The sequence below is a fragment of the Euleptes europaea genome, chromosome 3 (genome assembly GCF_029931775.1).
Source record: "Euleptes europaea isolate rEulEur1 chromosome 3, rEulEur1.hap1, whole genome shotgun sequence".
NCBI classification, from domain to species: Eukaryota; Metazoa; Chordata; class Lepidosauria; order Squamata; family Sphaerodactylidae; genus Euleptes; species Euleptes europaea.
Window position 1 is genome coordinate 94,154,467 of NC_079314.1, and position 27,078 is coordinate 94,181,544.

At 45.4% G+C, this 27,078-nt stretch overlaps 1 protein-coding gene across 1 annotated transcript in view; it reads right to left on the reverse strand.

The window, feature by feature from the left end:
* Nucleotides 1-3,127: 3,127 nt before the first annotated feature.
* The window catches only part of TOM1 (target of myb1 membrane trafficking protein), a 37,968-nt gene continuing 14,017 nt past the window's right edge, over nt 3,128-27,078 (reverse strand). The window contains exons 6-15 of the mRNA XM_056846099.1: nt 21,134-21,280; nt 20,144-20,260; nt 19,345-19,478; nt 19,201-19,234; nt 16,712-16,826; nt 14,652-14,772; nt 10,132-10,207; nt 5,252-5,311; nt 4,162-4,192; nt 3,128-3,374 (exon numbers count right to left, since the gene is read on the reverse strand). Of these exons, the coding sequence (XP_056702077.1) occupies nt 3,226-3,374; nt 4,162-4,192; nt 5,252-5,311; nt 10,132-10,207; nt 14,652-14,772; nt 16,712-16,826; nt 19,201-19,234; nt 19,345-19,478; nt 20,144-20,260; nt 21,134-21,280 (984 nt within the window). The 3' untranslated portion in view covers nt 3,128-3,225. The remainder of the gene's footprint in view (nt 3,375-4,161; nt 4,193-5,251; nt 5,312-10,131; nt 10,208-14,651; nt 14,773-16,711; nt 16,827-19,200; nt 19,235-19,344; nt 19,479-20,143; nt 20,261-21,133; nt 21,281-27,078) is intronic.

Consider the following 27,078-nt stretch of genomic DNA (forward strand, 5'->3'; position numbering starts at 1 on the left):
GTGCAAGTAGTTGTTAAATGCTCCTCTCTCAGATGGTATCATAAAGGTAAAGGTAGTAAAAAATGCGGACTTGATTACTAACAATTACTTTAGACTATGGGAAGAAATAAAGTAGGATATGATGATTTGAACTAATAAGAATCTGTCCCTGCTTGGCCGCATTTCAACAATACAAATGAATGTATTACCAAGACTATTATTTTTGTTTCAGAATCTTCCTATAATATCCCAAGTAAAGTATTTTAATACTTGGAAGAAAGATTTATTTAACTTCATCTGGCAAGGTAAAAAACCAAGGATTGCATATAAATACTTGGTGGATTCAAAAGAGAGAGGAGGCCTTGCACTTCCTAATTTTAAATTATATGCTGAGGTGGCTGCTTTAGTATGGCTAAAAGACTGGATGGATTTAAAAAATACACGTTTATTGGACTTGGAGGGTTTTGAGAATAGAAGTGGTTGGCACGGTTACTTGTGGTATAATAAAGTTAAAACTCATGCATCATTTCAACAACATATGGTTAAATCATCCCTTTATAGGATATGGATTAGATATAAACATTTATTAGAAACAAAAACTCCATTATGGATTTCATCACAACAAATTACGCCCATTAAGACCAGCTCAATTTGTAACATATCAGGATCTTTTGAAGTGGGAAGGTACAAAATGTTCACTAAAAGAATATGAAGAAGTTAAAGACTTATTATCTTGGTTCCAGTATCATCAAATAAACTCGGTTTTTTTACAGGATGTGAAAATAGGATTTTCTAAAACTAAATCAACTTTACAGAAACTTTTGCTGGATACAAATGATCATCTTATTTCCAAGATGTATAAACTATTGTTAGAACTTTATTGTGAACAAGAACGAATAAAACCTACCATGATTAGCTGGGCACAAATGTTGGGTCATGTTATAATGTTACAAAAATGGGAAAGGCTTTGGACGAGAGATTTGAAACTTATATCTTCGCAATTACTAAGAGAAAATGTATACAAAATGATGTATAAATGGTATTTAACACCGAAGAAACTAGCAAAATCATTTGCTTCAATGTCACCAAACTGCTGGAAATGCAATAAAGAAATAGGATCTTTTCATCATATGTGGTGGACTTGTGAAAAAGCTAAGAAATTTTGGGAGATGATACATAATGAAATAAGGTTGATTTTACAACAAAATATTCCTAAAACACCTGAAATGATGCTATTAAGATACCGGATACCATTTTTACCCATCAAACCTTTTTGATTTATGCCACCATGGCTGCACGATTGATATATGCGGCTAAATGGAAGACAGTCGAGATACCAGACAAAAAAGACTGGATAAAAAAGATGCTGGAATTGACTGAGATGGCGAAGCTTACAGCTTTGATAAACCAGAGTGATAATGTACAATTTTGGGGGGAATGGGAGGCTTGGAGAATTTACTGTGAAAATCAATTTTCAATGGGATCATTTAAAGGATATTCTTTGATCTAATCCCTTATCTATACTTTGTATTAATTTTATATTAGGTATTGATTTAATAATTGTCTACTCAGACCGGCAGCGGCTCTCCAGGGTCTCAGATGGAGGTCTTTCCCTTCACCTACTGGCCTAGTCCCTTTAACTGGAGGTGCCAGGGATTGAAACTGGGACCTTCTGCATGCCAAGCAGATGCTCTACCACTGAGCTACGGCCCTCCCCCAGCAAGAGTGAAGGGATGTAGCAGAAACCTGCAGGCATCATTGCCCTACTCAAAACATCTCGTCATTGTAAACAGTGTCCATGATTGCTATCCTTGCTATCCTACTGTCTTATATTTCCCCACCTGGCACAGGTGAAGAAAAAAGACAAATCTAGCATTTTTGAAATCAGAGTAATTGCACAAATTAAGTGATTTATGCACATCTTCTTACACGGCTCAACTTGATTTTAACATATACCTTTTTATTTCCTCAGCGTGCAGTTTGGATTTGGTGGGTACAGTGTAAGGACAGCAGCAGTTGATTCAACACAGATCTGTTCTCAGCAGTAGAGGTCTTGCGTTCTTCCCTCCCTCCCTCCAAAACTGGAACCCACTTCGGGAGGAAGCCCCCTTGATGTGGTTCACTCCTAGAAGCCCCTCTCTCCCAGCGGGCAGCTGTCTTCTCTTCTTCCTAACCTCACCATGTTAGACTGCACAGAAACCACAAATTCTCTAGTGAGGTCCATAGGTGTTTTATTTAATATGTAATATAAAAGACAAGTCTCCCAAAAGTACATGGAATATTCAGCACTTCACCCCCAACAAGCTGCTCACCTCCTAACATTTAACACAGTGAATGCTGTTTCCTTATAGTGTTCTAAAAAAAAAAATTCAACCCTCTGTTTGAAGAGGGATGGGCTATAGAGGGAAGCGTTAGAGGATGGCAGTAGAGAAGGAAGAGAGGCCATGATCAATGGGTCTTATGAGGTCATTTCAAATGAGAGTCTGCCTCATAGATGGATCTAACATCAAAGACAGGTCTAGGAAGGTTCTTGTACCACTGATGCCTCCCCTGCCATGAGAATGACAACTGTGCTACCCATGGTAAACTTGTATGACCTGCAGGCAGGATGCTCAATGCTTTAGATTTTGTTAGGATGCTCAATGCCAGCAGATGCACTCACGAGGTTCTTGCACAAGAGGGAAGGGACGTAGCAAAACCTGCCGGCATCGTTGCCCTACTTAAAACAGCTCCCTCGTCATTGTAAACAGTGTCCATGATTCCTATTCAGCCACGGGAGGAGAAAAGTACAGAGGGTGCAGAGAGCAGGTAAAAGGGGCGGTGCTCAGTTTCATAACTAGATGCAGCTGCTTGCGGGACTGACAGGAAACAACCATTGCTTTTACAGTCACTTCACTGGGAAAAGAAAGAAGAAGGGGGAAACTGAGGGAGAAGAAAACGACTTCAGCCACACAGGAGAAATCCCAAATCCACCCAGGTCCTCTTGACAAGGCATTTGGCATATTTGCAAACTCTTCCCACCACTTCCTTTTATCTCTCTCTCTCTCTCTCTCTCATGTCCCCCAGATGCAGCAATGATTCACCTAACCCCAAAGCAGCCTAGTAAGGGAGGCAGGAGGAAAGGAGAGAGGGAGGGGCCCCTGCCCCTACCCACTCCTCTCTTGCCCCCCTCCCCCCCCGTGGAGGAGGAGAGCAGTGCAGCACACAGGTCCTCTTGCAGCCACAGCACACCAGTCTGTAGGACGGCTATAAAGCGAACATCGTGTCGTCTTCCTTCTCTTTCTTCCGGTGAGGGCCGGAGCTGGTTGGAGGGGAAGGAACCCCAGCCGGGGGACTGGGAAGCAGGGGCAGCTGGTCAGCCACCTTTGCTCGCTCTTCCAGGAACTTGTCAAACTCTGGAAAGAAAGGCCACCAGGGAGAGTTTTAACAGAGATGAAGAACCTCACGAGAGCAGGAAGAGTCTGAGGGTTGAGTCAAGTACCCATGTAACTCACGTGAACACATGAAGCTGCCTTATCCTGAATCAGACCCTTGGTCCATCAAAGTCAGTATTGTCTACACAGACTGGCAGCAGCTCTCCAGGGTCTCAGGCAGAGGTCTTTCACATCACCTACTTGCCTAGTCCCTTTAACTGGAGATGATGGATTGAACCTGGGACCTTCTGCATGCCAAGCGGATGCTCTACCACTGAGCTACGGCCCTTCCCCCAAGCTTCCTGCCATTGAACACATGAAGTTGCCTTATGCTGAATCAGACCCTTGGTCCATCAAAGTCAGTATTGTCTACTCAGACCAGCAGTGACTCTCCAGGGTCTCAGGCAGAGGTCTTTCACATCACCTACTTGCCTAGTCCATTTAACTGGAGATGCTGGGGATTGAACCTGGGACCTTCTGCAAACCAAGCCGATGCTCTACCACTGAGCCACAGCCCCTCCCCGTTTGCATGGGGCTTTCCAGCTTATACAGGCATGGGAGCAATGTATCCCAACAGTCCTGTAATCCAAAAGCCCTATTAATGGAGCTCTGAAATTCACTGGTACACTGGGGGGAGGGGGCAGTGGAATGTGTTACTCATTTATACGTATCTTTTCTAATGCATGCAGACAATGCAGAAGTAGGCAGAGGCAACACATGCCTGCAAACATTAGCAGAAGCCTGGGCAGGGTAGTAGATAGCAGCTCACCTTCGCTGGTGACGCCTTTCGGATCCTCAGCCTTGTTTTCCAGAGAGGAGAGAACGAGCGGCAACACAGAAACAAAGAAAGATAAAATCAAAACTTATGAAGCATATCAAATGAGCAGGGGATTCTGTACTCGTCAAGATAGAGATTGTGGCACCCAGGCAATGGAGAGGGTGTGTATTTCCCTGCCTCACTTTACATCTCCCCTGTCATGAAGAGCAAGCAGCATTGTGTGTGTGTGTTAAGTGCCGTCAAGTCGCTTCCGACTCATGGTGACCCTATGAATCAATGTCCTCCAAATCATCCTATCCTTAATAGCCTTGCCCAGCTCTTGCAAATTGAGGGCCATGGCTTCCTTTATAGAGTCAATCCATCTCTTGTTGGGTCTTCCTCTTTTCCTGCTGCCTTCAACTTTTCCTGGCATGATTGTCTTTCCCAGTGACTCTTGCCTTCTCATAATGTGACCAAAATACGACAGCCTCAGTTTAGTCAATTTAGCTTCTAGGGTCAGTTCAGGCTTGATTTGATCTGTAACCCACTGATTTGTTTTTTGCAGAGAGGTAATGTATTGGGACATGGCTACCAAAACCTGACCTTCTCAAGCTATCAAGAGTTCCCACAGGCTTTCATTCTGCATCCATATCAAAAGAGACAGAGGGAATTCTCCAGGGCAGTGGCTTAAAGCAAGCCCAGTGGTTTATTGTTGTAGCTAATACATGATGAAGCTGATTTGTACAGCCGTGTTGTCTACAGTGGGCAGCTTTCATATGCAGCGTTAGCTCCCATTTTGCCCAGAGCAAAATAACCATAACTGAGGTCTGCAATGATGTAACCCTGGGTGGAAAAAAAATGTAATAATCTATCACAGGTAATGTTGAGGTGGAAATCAGCCCTTAGCCTCACACACCACAAGTAGTGAACGTTTACAGTAGCCCAGTGGGAAGGGAGAATGGTACCACTGGATATTCAAACAAGAACGCCTGAAGGCTGGCTTTGTGCCATTACAGTATCAATTAACACTCCCCATCAACTTGGTGCAAAAGTTCAGAGTTTACCCTAAGTAATGAGTGAATGCTTTGGTTCTCTTACTTACCGCATCAGCGCCGAGCCACTGCTCAATATCTTCCATGAGGGAGGCTTGGGGGACGGGAATCTGGCAAGTGGGGGGCGGGGGCGGGAAGGAAGAACAAGGCATATTAAGGTGCAGACTCGTTTCTCTTAAGCTCGACCAATATCATTTGAGCAACCCAACCCCCTTCTGACTATATATTGCTCTTCCTACACACTTGACACTGAGAGACACTGTCCTTCAGTGTTACTCCTCTGAAGATGCTTGCCACAGCTGTGGGTGAAACGTCAGGAAAGAAAATACCAAGACCACGGTCACACAACCCGGATAACCTACAAGAACCGATCATTTGAGCAGTTAAATGTTTGTCAGTTTCACTCCACACTGACAGATTCACTCTAAAGTCACAGAAAAAAAAGTCCCAGGTTCTGTATCATTAACTCCCAGCTTCCAAAGTGATTCTCAGAGATGATACATGGTTTGGCTCCAATGGCTGTATGGGAAATGGAGTGCGTGCTCCCATGTTATATTATTAAGTGGATTTTTAGCAACAAACATTTACAGCAGTGGTGGAAGGAGAAGTGTATTTATGCAACGTATTTCTGTGGCTGTAGAGTGGGAAAAGTGTATCCATACAACCATGAGATTGTTGGCCCTGTGGGAAGCTTCCTAATCACAGAGTATGTAATCCAATGAACATGGAAGTTTGAAAAACATCATGCAACAGCGATAAATCGGAAAGATTTTCAGATAGATATAAATACTGGCCAGTTTAGGACACAGCATCCTATTTTCAAGCTTTCCTCCATGAAGATGAATATCAGGAGTTTTAGATGCTGTGAAATTCTCTCTCTTCATTTTACATTTTGAACATCCACTCCTATGACCAAAATGTTTTGCTGTGGAAAAAAACTCTACTTACCAATGTCAATGCCGTTTTATGTTTTCTCTACAAGCTATTCATGTAGACATACAACGAAAAGTGTCAATTGGGATCTGGCATACCCATGCCCTAAGGCACCTTTATTCTATCCAGCCCCTCAAGCCCTTAAAGGGCAGCTTTCACTCTGGGAGAGATTCACAGTGTGTGCGCACAAGTCAGCACTTATGCAGCAAAGCCTTTCATATTCACACTTAATTCATTCATCCTCCCAACTGGTGAAAGGACTGGTGTGAAGTCCAGGATTGCTAGACATGGTCACCTTTGCATAGCTGTTAGCCTTGGACGGTTGTCAATGAAGGTGAATGGTTTTGGGGGTTCTCTTATTACACAACTGAATCTTAGGCATTCCAGCATGCCTCCTTCAAGCTCAGCCAGAGTCAAGAAAAACAGATCTATGCTGGGGAAGCAATGGCCAAGGATAAGCCTCACCCTTCACACCCTACTTTTGAAGTTCCAGAGGCAGCTGGTTGGCTACTGTTGGAGAAAAAATGATGCCCTAGATGATCCAGGAAAGCCTGTTTTTAAGAACAATGAAATCAAGGCCATGGCTGCATAGACAGGCTGGCTTTTCAGGTCAACAGCTATGCACATTCTACTGAGTGTAACAGGGGAATGTAACATAAATTTTTTTTGTCTCCACTCCCAACAAAAGATTATTTGGAATCACAGTGGCATTCCAGGAAATCAGGAAGAAGCAGACATGACAAGGAGAAAGGCTCATAGTCCCACAAAACTGGCCCCACTGCCAATTCAAGGTAAGGAAAAAGTGCTGGAGGTAGAGATAGCGGACCTTTACTCCCATAGCCAGAACTGGGTGTTTTTTTAAAACAGTGAGGGTCTTTCTCTTTCACAAGGGAACTGATCAGTGCAGAAAGAATGCTGAAGGAACCATGGATCAGCTCAGATCCTCAGACTCAAATGTGCAATGCAAAATTATCAAAATAAGCTTGGAGCAGCAAAGGATGAGGGACAGCTAGCACTCCCATAAGTTGTCCGAAATAGAGATAAAAAGCACTAGAGTTTACCAACCTTTGGTTTCCAAATCCATGGAGGAGTAAAACCAAAGCAAGATAATCCATCTCATCCAAGTTAATAATGCAACATCTGAGCTATCTTTGCCACGCTCTGTTCCCTCTGCTGAAGTAAAGCTCCCCTGTGCCCATCAGACTAAGAAGGGAAGGGATTGGCAAAGAGAGAAATAAGAAGATGCCGGCAAGAGTATCTTTGTCCTCAAATGAAGTTTTCATAAACAGAAAGCCAGGATATACCCAAGAAGCTGGAAAAGTGTATGGGGATACCTTGAACAAGGAATCGCAGGAAGGATTTCTAATCTTGTGGAGATTTTCCCTGACTGGTTCTGTCGTATACAGTGAACTTAGAATCTCCGAATCAAAATAACCAACATCTGGATCCCGTCCAAGCTGCTTGCCTGTGCTTTCCCTGAGTTGGCATAACAGGCCTTTTTTAAAAGATGAGGCTGGTGTGCGAAAGGACTCTGCGTACGCGTGGCGTCTGAGTGAAAGGGGCTGCTGCCTGTGCAGAACGGCGACACAAAAGGCATTGCTGTATTACAGGTAGTAGCCCGGTTCAAACAAGAGAAAGAATCAGCTAGGGTGGGGGAATCATGGAAAGGAGCTTATTACTGGGGTGGTGGTGTAGAAGACATCTAGGAAACTGTTGGCCATTTTGGGAGTATTAATTTCCTCCTGCGACTTGGGAGCATAACAGCTGGCCACTGCTGACACTTCTCACCTCATGGATGGTTTTTGACTCAGCGAGGGAAGATCTGTGTTATTTGAAAAAATAATCTATAGTGCGAAGGGACAGGTCAGCAAAGAATCACTGATGGAGTCTGTACAATGCTGACACAAGAAAAAGAAGATCAGTTGGTTTTTATACCCCGCCTTTCTCCACCTTTAAGGAGTCTCAAAGTGGCTTACAATCACCTCCTCCCCCCTCCACAACAGACACCTTGTGAGGTAGGTGTGGCTGAGAGAGTTCTGGCCCAAGGTCACCCAGCTGGCTCCATGTGGAGGAGTGGGGAATCGAGGCTGGTTCTCCAGATAAGAGTCCACCGCTCTTAACCACTACGCCACGCTGGCCCTCTTCCTGGATGCAACGCTGGTGCAAACGAAAGAATAGGCCATGTGCTGGATGAAACATCAAGGGTATGTACTACTGGATCCAGAGATCATAGTTTCTAATGCCAACAGGATTCAGAGAATAAAGGATTTAGGTGCTCTCAGCTCAATTTTTTCTATCATGTTTTCTTCCATTCCAGCACGTGGATTTACTGGAAGGGATTCTCCAGCTTCCATTGCCTGGTGTATCCCCATACACTCTTCATTGAGCACCACACCCTTGCTTAGCAGTGTCTGAAATCTATTTTGTTGTGCCCCCCGCCCAGCAGCCTCACACGTTCTCACCATTCCTTGCTGCATCATCCAATCTGAGATAGGGGCTTCTGGCTCCAGCTAGTTAAAAGAGAGTTTACTTTGAAAAGGTGCTAGAAAAGGAAGGAGTGGTAAGAAACACAGACACCCTCCAGAATGTAACATCCACAGGGTCAGCAAGGAGACCAGCACCTTCTTCTATGAATAAAAGATGACCGATGGGTTGATAAAATTCTTTCTTCATTCATTTCTTGGAGAGACTAACGGGGTAAGGGAGAACCCCGAACTGAACCAAGACCAGGGGTGTATTCCCTCTGGAGCTAGAAAGGAAATGTGTAACTCATTCTTTTTCCTTCTGTGGAATGGGACTCTGGGCAGCAGAAGAATGGCCTGCTGGCTTTCCAACCCAGACCCTGAAAGGGAGCATGGTTGGGGTGAAGACTATGACATCAGAATGTAGCACCCAACCTCAAGATGACGATATGCTTAGAGAGTCAGGGTTTTCAGCCTGCAGAGTTAACATTCATGTGAGCACAACTAGAGTCTCACCTCACTAATTATTTTAGTAGGTGGTTTCTTAGGGAGCAATCCCTTCAGACATTAGCATTCAGAGATAGGCAGCACCTACCCACATGGCTCTAAGTTATCCACTTTAACGTTGAACTGCCAGGGCCTGACCTCAAGATTTATACAGAACTATATAGAGGTCAGCCCTGACCTGGATGGCCCAGGCTAGCCTGATCTCATCAGATCTCAGAAGCTAAGCAGGGTCAGCCCTGGTTAGTATTTGGATGGGGGACCACCAAGGAATACCAGGGTTGCTGTGCAGAGGAAGGCACTGGCAAACCACCTGTTAGTCTCTTGCCATGAAAACCCCAAAAGGGGTTGCCATAAGTCGGCTGCGACTTGACGGCACTTTACATACACACACACACACACATATACGAAGGTCAAGGTAGTCTTTGCTGGCGGATCTTTGCTGACCCATGGGGTGACGTTACATCATGAGGGAGATTTCCTCCCTGATGGCTTTTTGAGAAAGGCTGAAGGGGTTTGGGGCCTTATAGAAAGACAGCGCTAAGGCTATCCAAACACCCCATAATCTCTCAGATGAGGGCTTCATAAGACTTTCTAACCTTTCTGAAAGCGCTTTGGCGAGAATCTCAGAAACGGTATTTTATCTTTTAATCTTTAGAGAGGATAAGGAATGATATGTATACATCTCTGTTTCTGATTTCATTTCCATATTCAAGTATATTTGGCATCAGGGATTCTTTCACATTTCCTCATTTCAAGAATGATTAGATTATCTTTTAAGATATTTATTTAAAACTAAACATGAGTGATCTTCGGGCTTGGACATAAGGTTTTCACCTGACGCCTGGAATAAATAATCTTCTGACTCCTCCTCCTCAGTTAAGAGGGCTGTAGCCTATAGAGAATGGTCATTGAACAGAGAAGCCATCTCATTATAGCCCTGTGATTTAGTGGTTAATGAGTTGAGAATCTGAATGAACAACTACCAACACCTCCACATGGAACTCATCAAGGCTCATGTATTGACTCACCGCTCCTGTATTCTGCTGCCTGGCATCCAGGGCTCCAGCTAGTCCTTTGGTTGCCAGAGGGTCTTCATACTTCACCCTGAACAAGAGAACCAAATTAAAGAGAGAGAAAACACCCCAGACAGATTGTATATGGCAGGGGTGCACGGTATACAGCCCAGCAAAACCAAGAGGTGCAGCCCCCTCCCATGACGACAGGGGAGGAAGGCATCGACATGGTGTTGTTCTGACCCCCCAAAAATACCTTTTTGCTGTATCTCAGCATAGAAACACAGCTGTTCTGAATGGATGGAAACCGCCTAGAGCAGACCTGAGAGCCCATTACGAGGGGAATTCATTATGAATTTTGCCAGCAGGGACTGTCAGAGCAAGTGTTGGCCTTTTTCCTGGGCTCAGATCCAAGCACAGGCATACACTAAGCCATTACTAGGAAGGCATTTCCCTTCGCCTCCAATTCTCCATCCCATAACATAAAAAAGGACTGAACTCTGAGTCTTGGTGTGAGATAAACATGAGGCAAGCAGATCTGCTTATCTGCATTGACCCTAAGGAAAGGGCTACATAGCTAAGTTATGAAAGGCTCAACTCAGACTTCATTGCCTAAATGTATCATCTACCCTGGGCTGCGTGTGTGTGTGTGTGTGTGTGTGTGTGGGGAGGGGAGTAAAATCCTGCACCAAGAAAATACGATTTCTACAACCTGTGTAAAGTATGCCATTTCTTATTTTGCATAGTTTGTCCTGAATTTTTAAAAATGTATTCTAACCATTAAGAGGGGGAATTATGGAAGATACCAGAGCCCTATGCTCAACAAGGGGAAATCTGGCTAAGCCACTCACCCTGGCTTCTGACATTTCTGCAAGCATCGTCCGCAAACTTTCAAGCATTTGTCTCCACAAGGCCTAGACACACGTCTTTAAATAGGCAAGTCAAGATTCAACAAAGGCTGAAATCTGTACCTGACACCACATTCAACCATCTTCTGTGCTCCTGCAGAACTGCAGCATGTACAGAAATCTACGTACACCTTTGCCCTACCTAAGCATGCGATCCCAAGACAAATTCTGCATCCTCTCACACTTCTACTTTGGTACATGCAGCCTTACATATCGTAGGCGGGCTTGGGTTGAGTTAATTGTTCTTGGCAATCAGTGCATGCCCTGCGACATCGATACCTCTGCATTCAAACAGAATCTCAAAGAAGATCTCCCACATAGCGCTATTCTCCCCCCCCCCCAGCAGAAGCCAATGGGTCCATTTTCTGCTTTAGAATGCTTCCCTCCAAAATAATCAAGACCGTTCTCCTTTGCCTTTATCCTTAGATCCATGCCGATTTATTTCTTACACCGGGAGGCCAGAGTTACCTTGTCCAAGGATGGCCCCCCCTTTCCAAGTCTCTGCCACTCCCATGATCAACGGGAACCGTTCCCGCTCCGGACCCCGGGCCTGGGCCACTTTTGCTCAAATTTCTCGAAGAAGTGTTTGTCCGTGAAAGGCCCGCTGTGCACAATGGCATCCAGGATGAAGTAGAGGGCCACCACCATGCAACTGATGAGGCAGAAGGGCAGGAACGGTTTGAGGTTTTGCCAGAAATTCTGCAAGCAGGTACTCATGGAGCGCTTGGGAGGCAGCAAAGCCCAGCTAGTGCGGTTGCCCACAAAAGTCCGGCAGTAGTGCCAAAAAAGATTGAAGCAAAAAAGAGAGAGAAGGCGTAGGAGTGTGCTGGGCCTTCTAGCACAGACTGTCCCAAGTTGTCTTGATGGCCAGAGAGCTGCAGGCAGATATTCCCGTTGGAGAATGAAGACTCAACAACACATGCCACTTTAAACAGTCAGATCGTGCATGCCTCTGTCGGAGGAGAATCAGGTTGTGCTGGAGAAGGTATGCTTCTCAGTTCCTCTGCAGCTACCCAGAGTGAGAGGGAGTGCCCATGCTGCACTCTTAGAGGTTGGGTTTCAGCACAAGATCAGCTGCTTCTGGCTCCTTCTCCACCTTCATTCCATCCACGACCCTCGGCAAAGAGCTCGTCGAGAGCGTGGCCTGCTATGGGCAGCATCTCTGCTTTTCCGCTTGGTGCGGCATCTCTGCTTTTCCGCTTGGTGCGTTGCCTTTCTGTTAGTGAATCAGCCAGGCTCTTTTGGGGAAGGCAGTTTCCAAGTCAAACGTTACAAGCCCTCCGGCAGCAGCAGCAGCGAGCATGGTGCCAGTCGACTCTAGAAGCACGCTGGCGTCAAGCCTAGCTTGCTAAGTGCTGAGCAGGCGTGTCGCAAACACAGCTGCCCACGCCCACAACAAACATCTGTTTCTAGCATCAGCAGAGGTCACTCCACAACTTACTGCAGGCTGAGGCTTCTCAGAAACACAGAGGCATATTTTGGACTCACAGGGCTGGGAGGGGTTAACCAAATACAACTGCAAGACAAGATCCTCCAGCATACCAGTCCTACACAGATTCACGGTGCCTGACATTAACACGTAGTGTTATTTGGAGCACTCAAGGCGCTTCCCATAATTCCCATCTCGGTAATCCATACCCATCACCATCTTGTAAAGTAGGTCAATAGTGTTCTCTCCCTATTGCAGAGAGGAGCTGGGGCCAAGAAATTTGAACCTGGGACTTCTTAGCTGGGTTACTTCAACCGGCCCCCGCACAACACCGATCTCCCTGTCCCAGGACAGCGGGAGCAAGAAAGGTGAATGACTTAAGGTGTAAGTAATGCCACATGATGCAGGGGAACATAAACACCCCCTCCTTGTAGGAAAATTCCTTCCTAGATGAAAATAAAATTAGGTCTGCACACGCATGACAGCTCGTTCAGATATGTGCAGGGTTTTTTTTCTGCCTGCCCCCCAAAAAAACTGGGAGGAAGGACTCACTGCAAAAACTTTAGATGTTTCCAGGGCAGTCTGCCTCTCTGTAATTTAAACATGATGCATTGTGAGACTTTAACTGAAGCATTAATCTTGGATTGGTGGTAGGGTTACCCATCTAAGCTACCCAGCATTCTGCAGCACAACTCTGCTCTTCATTTGGCCTGAGCTATTAAAAATAAATGATGCATTTCACTACGGCCACAACTCCCAGAGGCCATTGGGGAGCGAGGCTGGGCCAAGGATGAAAAAGGAGCGGTGGATCTAGTGAGTGCTAAAGAAGGCTTACATCTGCCCTCATTAGCTCCATGGAGATAAAGCACAAAACTGATCAGGGACTCTTTGCCTTTAACAATACACATCGTCTCCTCTTGAAATTCAGAGCAACAACCTGAAAGATGACTCAGACTTGGAGTTTAAAGATTATTACAGAGATAAAGATCCCACAGCCGTTACCGTAGGAGCTTACTGAGCGAAAGGTCAATGGATGCTGGTGAAAACACCTGTGACTACGTGGGCACAAAATGTCCCCCCCCACACACACACGCACAAACAGAACATGAGCAGGCACAGCCAACACAATCAGGAACATAAAGAAGAGTAATGCACTGTAAAAGAAAGAAGCACATTTCAAAAGAGGTGGGAATAGTTGTTTTTGTAGCAGCCGGTGGTTTTTACTGTCTGCAGACATTTGTCCTCTCTTTTTCTGCCTGTATCAGAATGTTTCTGTTTTACTGTTCTTTGCTTTAAAGCAATCTTTTCTGATTCGTTTTTATTAAGCAACATTTTAAAAAAAGGAACAGAAATGCCTTGGGAAGGGAAACCCTGCTTTCTCCCACGTGTCCTGGAGCTGGAACCCATGCTTCAGCTGCAGTGTGGGAGGCAGCTGGCTGCTTGAGTCAATTTGGTATACCTTATTAAGCTTAGGCTGCAACCCAAAGGATATTTTCCTGGGAAGAAGCCCCACTGAATATAGTCAGAAGTCTAACAGCCTTGCTTAGGATTGATCCTTTATTCTCAATCCTAGGTAAGGTAAAGGTAGTCCCCTGTGCAAGCACTGGGTCATTACTGACCCATGGGGTGACATCACATCCTGACGTTTCCTAGGCAGACTGTTTACAGGGTGGTTTGCCATTGCCTTCCCCGTCGTCTACACTTTACCCCCAGCAGCAAGCTGGATCCTCATTTTACCGACCTCAGAAGGATGGAAGGCTGAGTCAACCTCGAGCCGGCTACCTGAAACCGACTTCCGTTGGGATCGAACTCAGGTTGTGGGCAGGGCTTTTGACTGCAGTACTGCAGCTTACTACTCTGTGCCATGGAGCTCGGTTCTCTATCCTAGAGTAACCCCTAATTTCATTTTCATGGTTTCTTCCCTTTTCACTGTTTGTGAAGCGCTAGAATGTACGACTTAGCAACTCGCTTAGCCACACGGACAATACCCTGGGAGAGCGAGAGCCACAGCTTTCTCTTCAGCAGGGCCAGGTCCCAGTGCTTTGAAACAGCGGGTTCAAAAATTCTGCACAAAAAATACATTGCGTTTTGCACCGACCAAAGCTGAACGCTGAGACCGATGTAAGTTAACAGCAACATCTGCGCGGCTGCTCTTAAGCCATTCTGCAACGTTGCCCATAGCGGGTGCTGCCACTCACTCTTTGCGTTGCTCGGCCAAGGAGCTGCCACGGGTCAGGGCAAACATGTCAAACTCTTCTTCCAGTTTGCCAGAATGATCAAGCGATTGCAGCCCTGCGCTGACGCTGCCAGCACCCAGATCTGCAGGGGAGTAAAACATAGGAGGAACAGGCTAACACGGGACACGTGTTGAGGCCAACGATGCACAATGAAGACTTAGCAAGATAATGGGTTATTTATTTATAGGACCATCTTCCTCCCAGAAATCTGGCCCCAAGGTTGGGAGACAATGCAGGACCAACACAACAGAACAATAAAAATACAATCAAAGGTTATACCAGATGCAGAATACAAAGTCATGGCAAAACTATCTAATTTGGTGAAAGGAAGATCAATGAAAGAATTTCAGAAGAACTGGGCATCTTACTTTGATTATGTGAAATTCAAACTATAACTAAGTAAAGAGGAGCTGTGGTATATTTGAGCTTATTTGAAAAAAATAAAAAAATGGGAAAAATAATTGGAATAGCAATATTAGATTATATATTCAATGGATATATGATATAGGTTCTTGTAGGTTATCCGGGCTGTGTGACCGTGGTCTTGGTATTTTCTTTCCTGACGTTTCGCCAGCAGCTGTGGCAGGCATCTTCAGAGGAGTAACACTGAAGGACAGTGTCTCTCAGTGTCAAGTGTGTAGGAAGAGTAATATATAGTCAGAAAGGGGTTGGGTTTGAGCTGAGTCATTGTCCTGCAAAAAGTATCAAAGGTAATGGCTAATCATTGTCCTGTAAGTATCAAGATAATGTGCTAATGAGGGTGTGGTATGTTAATATGGAACCATTGTATCCTGAAATGATCTGTTAACATGTGGAATCCAAAGCTTATCTGCATGGCTATTGTGGACTGTAGTCTTTGTTAACAAAGTCATTACAAACTTATTAAATCAGACTGCTTAAATGGATCTTCCATATTCAGGGGAAATCTATCTGGCTGTCACATTTTTTATATATATATAAAAAAATAGGTTATACCAGATGCCACTCACAGACATCACGAAGGGGAGGCATTCTAAAAAGCCTCAGCGCTATCTTTCTACAAGGCCCCAAACCTCTTCTTCAGCCTTTCTCAAAAAGCCATCAGGGAGGAAACCTCCCTCATGTGTTCAGGGAGGCACTTCCATAAAATGGGGGCAACTAACTGAAAATGCCTGCAATTAAACTGTGGCTGACCATACAAGAAGGGAAGGAGAAAAGCCACTATTGTGATGACCAGCACTACTGCACGGGTTCATACAGGGAGACGTGGCCCTTCAGGAGTGATGACTACAGGCATCAGGTCTTGTTTTGCCTACTCTCAGCTCAGGAGAGCTATATGGATGGTTGTATGTGTCACAAAACCCAGCCTTATGCCGAATGGCCCCTGGACTATCCGGCTGTCCTAAACCAGGGCCAGGGCCTTTTCAGCTCTGGCCACAGTCTGGCGGAACTCTTTGAGACCCAGGCCCTGCAGGACTTAATTCCGCAAGGCCTGTAAGACAGAGGTGTTCTGCCAGGCATACTGTTGAGGCAGCAACAGTTCCATCAATAAACTGGCCTCCCCTCCATTCACCATCTCCCTCGTTCCATCTACTTTGGGCCCTCTGCCTACAACCTATGATAGGCTTCCTCACCATATGACAACTTTATTGTGGTTAGCTAGGTGTAAATTGGAGGGCCATTTTAATCTGTATTGTATGGGCTGCACACTGTATTTTAATTTATGCTTTTAACGTATATTGTATTATGTAATGTTGGAAGCCGCCCTGAGCCCATCTCAGAATGGGAAAGGACAGGGAATAAATAGAATAAAATAAACAAAATAAAACTGTTGTTAATCAGTGATGAAAATCAAAAGGTCGCCTGCTTCTTCACACCTGAGCCTGTTTCCCCAAATGCAAAGAGCTTGGAATTTTAACAGAAAGAAGGAGAAAATACAGACACTGGAAACAAAGGTCTAGGGACCAGAAAAGAAAGTTGTGAGGGTGATGGGAAGAAGAAAAAGACCTGCACAGCACATGGGGCACAGTTAGGTTACTCACTCATTCCTGCAAGCTGAGACGAGAGAGAGTTGGGGGCTTCAGACTCATTCCCTGCTAGTGTGGCACCAGGCCCCACGTCAATCAAACTGCTTGCATTTTCTGCATTGTTGTGTTGCTTTGAAGAGAGAGAGAGAAATTTACTTGCTGCTCCCACGCTATTTCTGGTCAGGTTCCGTTCTGTTTGGGAGGTCTGATATTTCATACAGATAGGGAACCACAAACACCACCTGTTACCCAAAAGCCTCTGAGAAGTAGCGTTGGTCTGTTTGAAGCAATAGAAAGGAGCAAGAGCCCAGTAGCACCTTAAAGACTGACAACATTTCTGGCAGGGTATGAGCTTTCGTGAGTCACAGCTCGCTTCTTCAGATACTCTGAGAAGTGTGAGTGTGACCCAAAAGCAAAGGCGCAGCCCCATGGAGCCCCAACCTGACCCCATGCATGCCAAGTGTCATTCATTTGATGGGTGTTCTTTCAACGCTTGATATTAACTGGAGGGCACAGAGGGGTGTGGGCACATTTCCAAGAAAGGCATGCCTGCTTGTACTCCACTGGCTTGAAATGCTTAACTCACAGGGGTTCAACGACATTCACAAAACACAGCCGCTTCCCATCTGGATTGTGCCTTATGACTTTTGATTTATTTTGCAAGGGAGGCTGGCTTTGATGTGGGGTAAGCAACAAAGGGGTCCCCAAACGGGAACCTGTGACCCTAAACAATGAAGACTCTCTCCCTAAAATTACCCTATGAAGTTCCTGCTGCCTTCAGCTCTTTGGAGCTCTGTGAAATTGAGGTCACATCGCACTACAGTGGAATGTCATGAAAACAGGGCAGAATCGCAAAGTATACAGCATACATGCCTAACAATGCATGCAGCTGAAGGAAAAATGGTGTCAAGGGGCTGCTGGTATAAAGAAAGCCAATGGACCAGACATTTTGGCAGCTAGCAAGGTCCCAGTAGCTTTCCCCCCTATTTCCAGTTAAGAAGAAGAAGAGTTGGATTTTATATGCTGACTTTCTCTACCACTTAAGGGAGAATCAAACTGGCTTACAATCACCTTCCCTTCCCCTCCCCACAACAGACACCCTGTGAGGTAGGTGGGGCTGAGAGAGTTCGGAGAGAACTATGACTAGCCCAAGGTTGCCCAGCTGGCTTCCTATGTAGGAGTGGGGAAACAAATCCAGTTCACCAGATTAGAGTCCACCGCTCATGTGGAGGAGCGGGGAATCAAACCCGGTTCTCCAGATCAGAGTCCACCACTCCAAACCACTGCTGGCACTACACCGTGCTGTTAAGACAACAGAGTGGGGACAAAAGCTTGAATATGCTGGAGTCTATCAGAATCCAAAGCACAATCTGAGCTAGACGCCTGTAGAGTAGGGTTACAAGATGCCTACAAAGGATTAATTTGGCCAGAACAATGTTAAATTCCTAAATCCTATCAGCTATTTGGAGTAATGGGGGAAAAAAACTTGAAACCAACACAGTAAGACTTGTACTCTGACTTTAAAATGTCAAAACAGCAATGATGTATTCCACTTTATCTTAATCTACATAAATGACAAAAGGCTATCAGCATGCTTTAGAGCAGGGATGGGGAACCTCAGGCCCGGGGGCCGTATGCGGCCCCCGAGGACATTTTTTGTGGCCCTCGGGAGCTCCAGGGCCTTGTTGCAGAGGAGCGGCATAGGGCGGCCCTCCCTGAGGGTGTTCCTGGGGCCACGGCTTGCAGGGGTGCTGCGGCGCCCTTTGGACCTCCTCTCGCCGACTGACGGCTGTTGGTCGGCGAGAGGAGGGAGAGGGACGCTTCCCCCAAGGTTGTCCCCTATAGCCGCAGCGTGCAGGAACGCCAGGGCACACTGTAAGCCCCTCTTGCTGTCTGTTGGCTGTTCAGGAGCAAGGGGGAGGAAACAGGCCCGCGGCTCCCGGCGGCAGAGCATGCGTGCAGGAGCCGATCTGGCTTCAGGGGGCCTTTTGTGGACTCTGGGGCAGGGAGGGCATGGAGCCTGGGGCTAGGTCGCGTGGGGCCAGTGTGTGTGTGTGTGGGGGGGGGGGAGGAAGGCTTTTCTCTCTCCCTCTCTTTCTGTCTCTTTCTTTGTCTGTCTCCCTCCGTCCTTTTCTTTCTCCCACTCTTTCCATTTCTTTCTCTTTCTCTCCCTTTCCCTCTTTCTCTGTTTTCCTTCCTCCCTTGCCAATCGACGGCGGGCTGCACCTCCCTGGCACCTCGTTTGCTCGGGCCCACCGCTGGCTGCCCTCCCACCTAGGAGGGGTGGAGGACCGGGGGAGCCCTCCAGGCCTTCTCTGCGTGGCCTCCCCTGGGGTTGCCAACCTCCAGGTGGTGGCCGGAGACCTGGCAACCCTAGCCTCTCCCCCCCCCACCGGGAGATCTACACCTGGTATGGCCCCCGAATGATGTTATAAATGTGCAAATGGCCCTTGGCAGGAAAAAGGTTCCCCACCCCTGCTTAGAGGGAAGGAGCGTCGAATCACCTTAGCTGGCTGTCCTGATCGGATCCGTTCGAACCTACAAATACAAGAAAAAGGAGAGGAGCTTAAGTGGAAGAAGGTGGGCTGCTCTGCTTATGGGAGGGCTGGGGAAAGAGTAGGGGAAGGGGGAAGGGGACTCAGGAGTACCGTTCATGGCGCAGGAAAACGTTGTTGAGGTTGTCATTGACAATGAGCAGCTCCTCTGTTAGCTGTTCATTGAGGATACGGGGGATCAGCTCCAGAACACGCTGCTGCATCGCTTTGCACGTCCGGTTCAGTTCCTACCCGCAGCAAGAGAATGTAAATTGTGAACACGGAGCCAAGGAAACGGGGCTGAGAAGCGGCAGCGAGTAGCCACCCGGGGCTAAATTTTATTTACTGATTTATTTTTCAAATTTACAGCCCGCCCTAATTCCCAGCAAGCCAGGCTCAGGGCGGGTAACAACCATTAAAATACATAAAACCATCAAACAGCAATAAAACCTCACTAAAACATCATAATGCAATCATAAGCAGGTGGCCTTAAAATTTCCCAGGTGCCACCGTGTGAAAGGATTTTAGCAGGTCAACTTCCTACAGATGTCAAAGTGAGGGGGAGGGATGGGGAGGCCAGTAATGATGGATGGATCCACTCGAGGCAGTTATAGGCCTGGCAGAATAGTTCAGTTTTACAGGCTCTGTGGAACTCCTTAAGATCCCGCAGGGCCCTGATGTCACCAGGAAGACTATTCCACTAGGCCAGGGGCGAAAAAGCCCTGGCCCTTGTTGAGGACAGCCATATCCATTCCTACCAAACAGGCAAAGGGCACGAACAGGCAAAAGGCACGATGCAATTACGTTGGTTGGCTTCAGTCAAGCCCATCCTCATCACTCGCCGGGGTGAACCAAATCAAGTTGCAGGACCGAGAGAGTCTCCCAGCGGACAGACGCACCAGCCATTTCCTACCTGGAGCAGTTCAAGGTCAGAGGTTTCAGCCTGTCCCGGCACCAGTTCCGTCAGCATCTCTGACATCACCTTCACGTTCCCGTTCACCACTTCCAGCTCGCTGCGTAGCTTCCCAATCTGAACGCCCAAACAAACATGTGTTAAACCCAGCTGGGCTTCGTCCCAGCTACAAAAGAAGATGATCAGAAGAAATGACAGGCTAGGGTGGGTGGACCCGGGACGCTGCCTTAGACTACTGCTACAGCTTGCCCACTGTTGCCTGCTTTGTCGGTCAGTGGATCTCTGGACACTTGAAGAGAAGTAGAAGAAGAAGAGTTGGTTTTTATATGCCGACTTTCTCTACCACTTAAGGAAGACTCAAACCGGCTTACAATCACCTTCCCTTCCCCTCCCCACAACAGACACCCTGCGAGGTAGGTGGGGCTGAGAGAGCTCTAAGAGAGCTGTGACCAGCCCAAAGTCACCCAGCTGGCTTCATGGGGAGGAGTGAGGAAACCAACCCGCTTCCCCAGATTAGCGTCCTCCGCTCATGTGGAGGAGTGGGGAATCAAATCCGGTTCTCCAGATTAGAGTCCGCCACTCCAAACCACTGCTCTTAACCACTACACCACGCTGGCTCTCTTTTCTATGCTGCAAAGAAAGATCCTTTCCCTAAAACTGCTAGGGATTGAACTTGGGAGCTTCTACGAGCAAAGCATGTGATGGGATGGGTGCAGGTTGCTTCCTATCGCTCTTGCTGATGACCGGGTTTGCTGCCAGCACCACTGGAGCTCGGCTTGCTCCTGGCCAGCAGTGACCCTCCAGGTCAGCAGCCCACCAGGGACCTCCCCGGTATGACAAAGGGCCAATCCCAATGAACCGTGAAGGAGCTGGAGCTTCCTGCAGTGAAATAATCTCCTTTCCATGTGCGGAGCTGAACGGGTGACAAAACTGGAGAAACGTCAGGCAGATTCTACTGCAAGAATATTGCTAGACTTGTGTTACTCTTACCTGCTCTGGAGTAGGTGTAATGGGAGCCTCGGCTGAAGTCCCTGGAGCTCCTGGCAGGGACACAGGGTGCAGGATAGACTCTACTGTCTGAGAGGAATCCACCGCTGGCGAGTTCTGCCCTGGTGGGGAATCTGAGGTATACACAGTCTAAAGAGAAATCCACAGGAAAGAAGGAAAATGGCTCAGTAACAAGGGAGGCCCCTTCTGGATGCACACCTTAACGTGGTGAGGGGGTTTGTGAGTGTCAGGGAAGCTGAGAGCAATACCGTAAGGGGTTTAGACTCTATCAAGAGACTAAACTCCTAGCAGAGTCACTCAAGACGGAATGGTCACAGCTGAGACACCAGACGAAGATGCATCCACCCCCTTAAGGGATCAATGGCCACATCCGCAGAAGAGAACAGGCAGTTCCAATGGGGATGGGGGTAGAGGAATCCCTGAAGGTTAGCTACTGGGCAGCAGCAGTAGTGGAAGGTGACACTGGCGGAAGATCTTTCGTAGACAACGGCAGTGCCACTACGGCTAACTCTGGTTAGTACTGCGCAGAAGAAGGCACTGGTAAACCACTTCTGACCAACCTTTACCTTGAAAACCCTATGATGAGACAAACCAAAATGAAAAAAGATATAGTGCTGGAAGATGGGACCCCCAGGTCGGATGGCACTCAATCTGCTACTGGGGTAGAGCAGAGGACAAGTACGAGTAGTGCTGTTCTTAATGATGCGATTGGACTAAAGCCGAAAGGACGTTCAGTGGTTGACATGAATAGATGCAAAAGGAAAGTCCGAAGCTGTTCGACGCATAAAATAGGAACATGGAATGTGAGAAGCATGAATCAGGGTAAGCTTGAAATTGTTAAACAAGAAATGGAACGTATGGACATTTCAGTCCTGGGAATAAGTGAATTAAAGTGGACTGGATTAGGACATTTTCAATCAGAAAATTACAAAGTGTTTTATTCAGGGAATGACAAAAAGAGAAGAAACGGAGTTGCTTTAATAGTGAGGCAAGATATAGCAAAGGCAGTCAGGAGCTATAATGCAAAGTCTGACCGAATAATATCAATCAGACTTCAGGGAAAGCCTATCGACATAAGCATCCTTCAAGTTTATGCCCCAACTACAGATGCTGATGAGGAAGAAATTGAAAGTTTTTATGCCAGTGTTCAGGAAGAAATTGATCACACACCTAAACAAGATATGCTGGAACGCAAAAGTAGGAAACAAAGCAGAATCAAATGTTGTTGGCAGATTTGGGCTAGGAGCACGGAATGAAGCAGGAGAACGCCTCGTAGAATTCTGTGAAGACAACAATCTGTTCATTGCAAACACATGTTTCAGGCAACCAAATAGACGATTGTATACATGGACATCACCAGACGGCCAGTATAGAAATCAAATAGATTATATAATTGGAAGCAGAAGATGGAGAAGCTCTATTCTCTCGGCCAAAACAAGACCAGGAGCCGACTGCGGTACACAATCATGAATTGCTAATATCAAAAATAAAGATAAAGCTTAAGAAAAACACCAAAACATTCATAGCACCAAAATACAATCTAAGCAATATTCCGGAAGAGTTTAAAGACCATGTAAGGAACAGATTTGCATTACTAAGTTCAAGTGAATGTAAACCTGAAGAACTATGGGTGGAAACTAGAGATATTATCAAGGAAGAATGTGCAAAGACTATTCCTGTAGCCAAAAGAAAAGAAGAACCTTGATGGATGTCTGAGGAAACTCTTAAAATTGCCAGAGATAGACGAGAAGCAAAAGTAGAAGGTGACAGAAATAGAATCAAAAGTCTAAGTGCAACGTTCCAGCGACTAGCACGTAGAGACACAGAGACCTATTATAATAGCCAGTGTAAAGAAATAGAAGAGAACAACAAAAAAGGAAGAACAAGAGATCTGTTCCACAAGATCCAAGAAATCAAAGGGAAATTTAAAGCACGGTTAGGCATGCTGAAAGATCAGCATGGAAATACATTAACTGAACAGGACAAAATAAAGAAAAGGTGGGAACAATACACTGAAGAACTATACAGAAGAGATGAAAGGATAAAAGATTCTTTCCAAGAAGAATCTTTTGAAGAAGAACCTACAGTTTTAGAAAGTGAAGTGAAAGCTGCATTGAGAGCAATCGGGAGAAACAAATCACCAGGAGCAGATGGGATATCAATAGAGCTATTCCAAGCCACAGAAACGGAGTCCATCAAAATCTTGACAAGAATATGCCAACAGATATGGAAAACAAAACAATGGCCCACAGACTGGAAACAATCCATTTACATTCCAATTCCCAAGAAAGGAGACATCAAAGATTGCAACAACTATCGGACCATTGCATTAATTTCTCATGCAAGTAAAGTGATGCTCAAAATCTTACAGCAAAGGCTGCTACCATATATGGAACGAGAAATGCCTGATGTTCAAGCTGGTTTCAGAAAAGGAAGAGGCACTAGAGATCATATTGCAAATATACGCTGGTTACTGGAGCGTACGAGAGAATTTCAGAAGAAAATCAGCTTGTGTTTCATAGATTACAGCAAAGCTTTTGACTGTGTGGATCATGAAAAGCTATGGCTGGTTTTAAAGGAAATGGGTGTGCCACAACATCTGATCGTTTTGATGCGCAACCTGTACTCTGGACAAGAGGCCTCAGTTAGAACAGAATATGGAGAAACGGAATGGTTTCCAATTGGCAAAGGTGTCAGACAAGGATGTATTTTATCTCCCTATCTCTTCAATCTATATGCAGAACATATAATTAGGAAAGCTGGATTAGATTTAGATGAAGGTAGAGTGAAAATTGGACGGAGGAACATTAATAATTTGAGATATGCTGATGACACTACATTATTGGCAGAAAATAGTGAAGATTTGAAACGACTATTGCTGAAAGTTAAAAGAGAAAGTGCCAAAGCAGGACTACAGCTGAACATCAAGAAAACAAAAGTAATGACTACAGGAGAATTACACAACTTTAAGGTTGACAATGAGGAAATTGAAATTGTTCAAGACTTTCTATTCCTTGGCTCCACCATCAACCAAAAGGGAGACTGCAGCCAAGAAATTAGAAGGAGATTGAGACTGGGAAGGGCAGCCATGAAGGAGCTAGAAAATATTTTGAAGTGTACGGATGTGACTCTGGCCACCAAGACTAGATTAATTCATGCCATCATATTCCCTATTACTATGTATGGGTGTGAAAGCTGGACAGTGAAGAAAGCTGATAGGAAGAAAATAGATTCCTTTGAAATGTGGTGTTGGAGGAGAGTGTTACGGATTCCGTGGACTGCCAAAAAAACAAATCAGTGGGTTATAGATCAAATCAAGCCTGAACTGACCCTAGAAGCTAAAATGACTAAACTGAGGCTGTCGTATTTTGGTCACGTCATGAGACGACAAGAGTCACTGGAAAAGACCGTCATGTTAGAAAAAGTAGAGGGCAGCAGGAAAAGAGGAAGACCCAACAAGAGATGGATTGACTCAATAAAGGAAGCCACAGCCTTCAATTTGCAAGATCTGAGCAAGGCTGTCAAAGATAGGACATTTTGGAGGACTTTCATTCATAGGGTCGCCATGAGTCGGAAGCGACTTGACGGCACTTAACACACACACAACAAGGGAGGGAAAAGGCACAGGAAATCTGCACTTATTCCTACTCAAAGAATGCATCTAGCAGAGTCTCAGGTAAATTCTCTTCCTCTCATCCACCATGGCTTTTATATGACATTTGCTGCCTCCCTGGAATATAATCTCTCATGCTTTCCGGACAGACCCCTCAAGCTTTTCTGTGGCCTCCAACGAAAACTGCACTCACTCCTGCGTATCCCAACCACTATGTTGACTGCAACAGTAGACACACATAGCCCATGCCTCTGCATGTGCAGCGAGGAATCTGGCGTGATGAGAATCCCCATTTTAGTTTTTTTTTAAAAGCAGTATGTTGCTAGTCCTCATAGAGGAAAAGAGTTATATCACCCCAACAGTTTCAGTTCAGAAAAGAAAGACAGTCTTGAACAAGGCTTATGGTGGTTAGGAAGCAATAATCCTGATCTTTGCATAGGCTTTGTTAACACAGAGAAGGAGATTTGAATCCATTCCCTTTGAAAAGAAGCTTTAATTCTGATCTGCTTAGACAAGTCCTTTTCCCTTTTCACGTGATGTCTAATAAACTTTTCCCCATAGTGTTTACTTATAAGGAATAAATACCTGATTGAATCAAAATAGAAATAAGGAGCTAGGTAATATAGGTTGAGTATCCCTTATCTGGACATCCAATATCTGGACTGATCTGAAAACTGGACCTTTTGAACCGGCATACAGGCATACATTATTCACAGGCCCTCAGCAGTGCCATTGATGGTTCAATGTACACAAAATTATTTAAAATATTGTTTAAAATTACATTTGGGCAATGTGTATAAAGTATATATAAAACATACATAAAGCATAAATGAATTTTGTGTTTAGAGTTGGGTCCCACCCCAAGATCTCTCATTATTATATGCAAAAATTCCAAAATATTCCAAGATCCGAAATACGGGCCACTTCTGGTCGTAAGCAGTCCGGATAAGGGATACTCAAACTGTATTTTCATTTTAACACTAAACATCTCATCCAAGAAAACATTTACATTTCCCCAAGAATCCTAATTTTGCTACATTTTATGAATTAGTGCAGAAAAAACTAAATATTACCTTTGAAATCAACAGCAGCATATACATTACTGTTGAAAATGTTGGAAGCAAGCATAATTTGTGCAATTTATCTTGGTAACATAGAATCTAGAGTCAGATTGAAGCTAATTTCCCCTCTCCTTAATCTGACAAAGGACAGCTCTGAGGAAGGGAGTCTGAGGAATCTCCTATGGGAAGGGTCAGCCTGACGGTGAAACAAGTAGCTAAATTCTGTGCTGCAATATACAAGATCCATCAGACAAAGCGGGGGCTTGGCAATCTAACCTAAAATGGAAAATGTGATATTAATCTGAGGTTTTTAGCTAATAGTAATTTGTTTAATTTATTTAATAATTATATATGCCATAGTTTTAGATATTGCATCTTTTAATTCTACCTTGTAATTGATATGAAATGTTTAATGGCTTTGCCGTATTAATAATAAATCTGAATCTAGAGTCCCATTCTGAGTTTTTGGGTGTGCGAATAACCATCTCTGCTCCCTCATTCTTTCCCATTATCTATTTATTTATCAAGAGTGGGTAGATCTGTGGATAACTAAATCTGCAGATCGGGCCCACACTGAAAGGAGACTTTTCTCCAAACTTGGGGAACCTCCCAGTTTTGCAGAAAAATCTTAAAGTTCTAAAAAAATGCATTGAGGGGGTTTAAATCCCCCCAAAACAAAAATGTTATCTGGGCACACGTGATGTCTCCCAGAAGCCCTGTGGCATCTCCTACGTTGCTATGGAATCTCCTGGGGGCTCTGCACCTGCCACGGTGTCTCCTGGGGGCCTTGTGGCTGGCATGGCATCCCCTGCTGCAGCTGTGGTGCCTCCAGGGCAGGTTCTGTCACAGCAGCTCCCAAAGTAGGGAAAAAGAAGAGGGGAAGAGATTGTCTGGGGGTGAGAGAAAGAAAACGAAGGGTGTGGGGCGGAGATTTTCTGAAGGAAAGGGGAGAGTAAGAGCGTGACAGAAACCCTAAAACTTACTATGGCTCAAGAGTGCCATGTAGAGTGTCTGGGATCTTGGACCCCTGGAGATTCCATTAGAATGACCCATTCACTTCCATTCCACATTGGGCCATCCTGGCAGACTTAATCCCGTTTGGACAGGTAATTCGGTTTGGGCCAGATCATCTATTTGTTGTGGAAGTTCAGAGCTATTTCCAGTTTAATGGAGATGGGACTATATCATATATGGCTCTGATTGGTCAAAGTAGCCTCTGAAATCAGAGATGGGGATTTGCATGGGATTGGAGA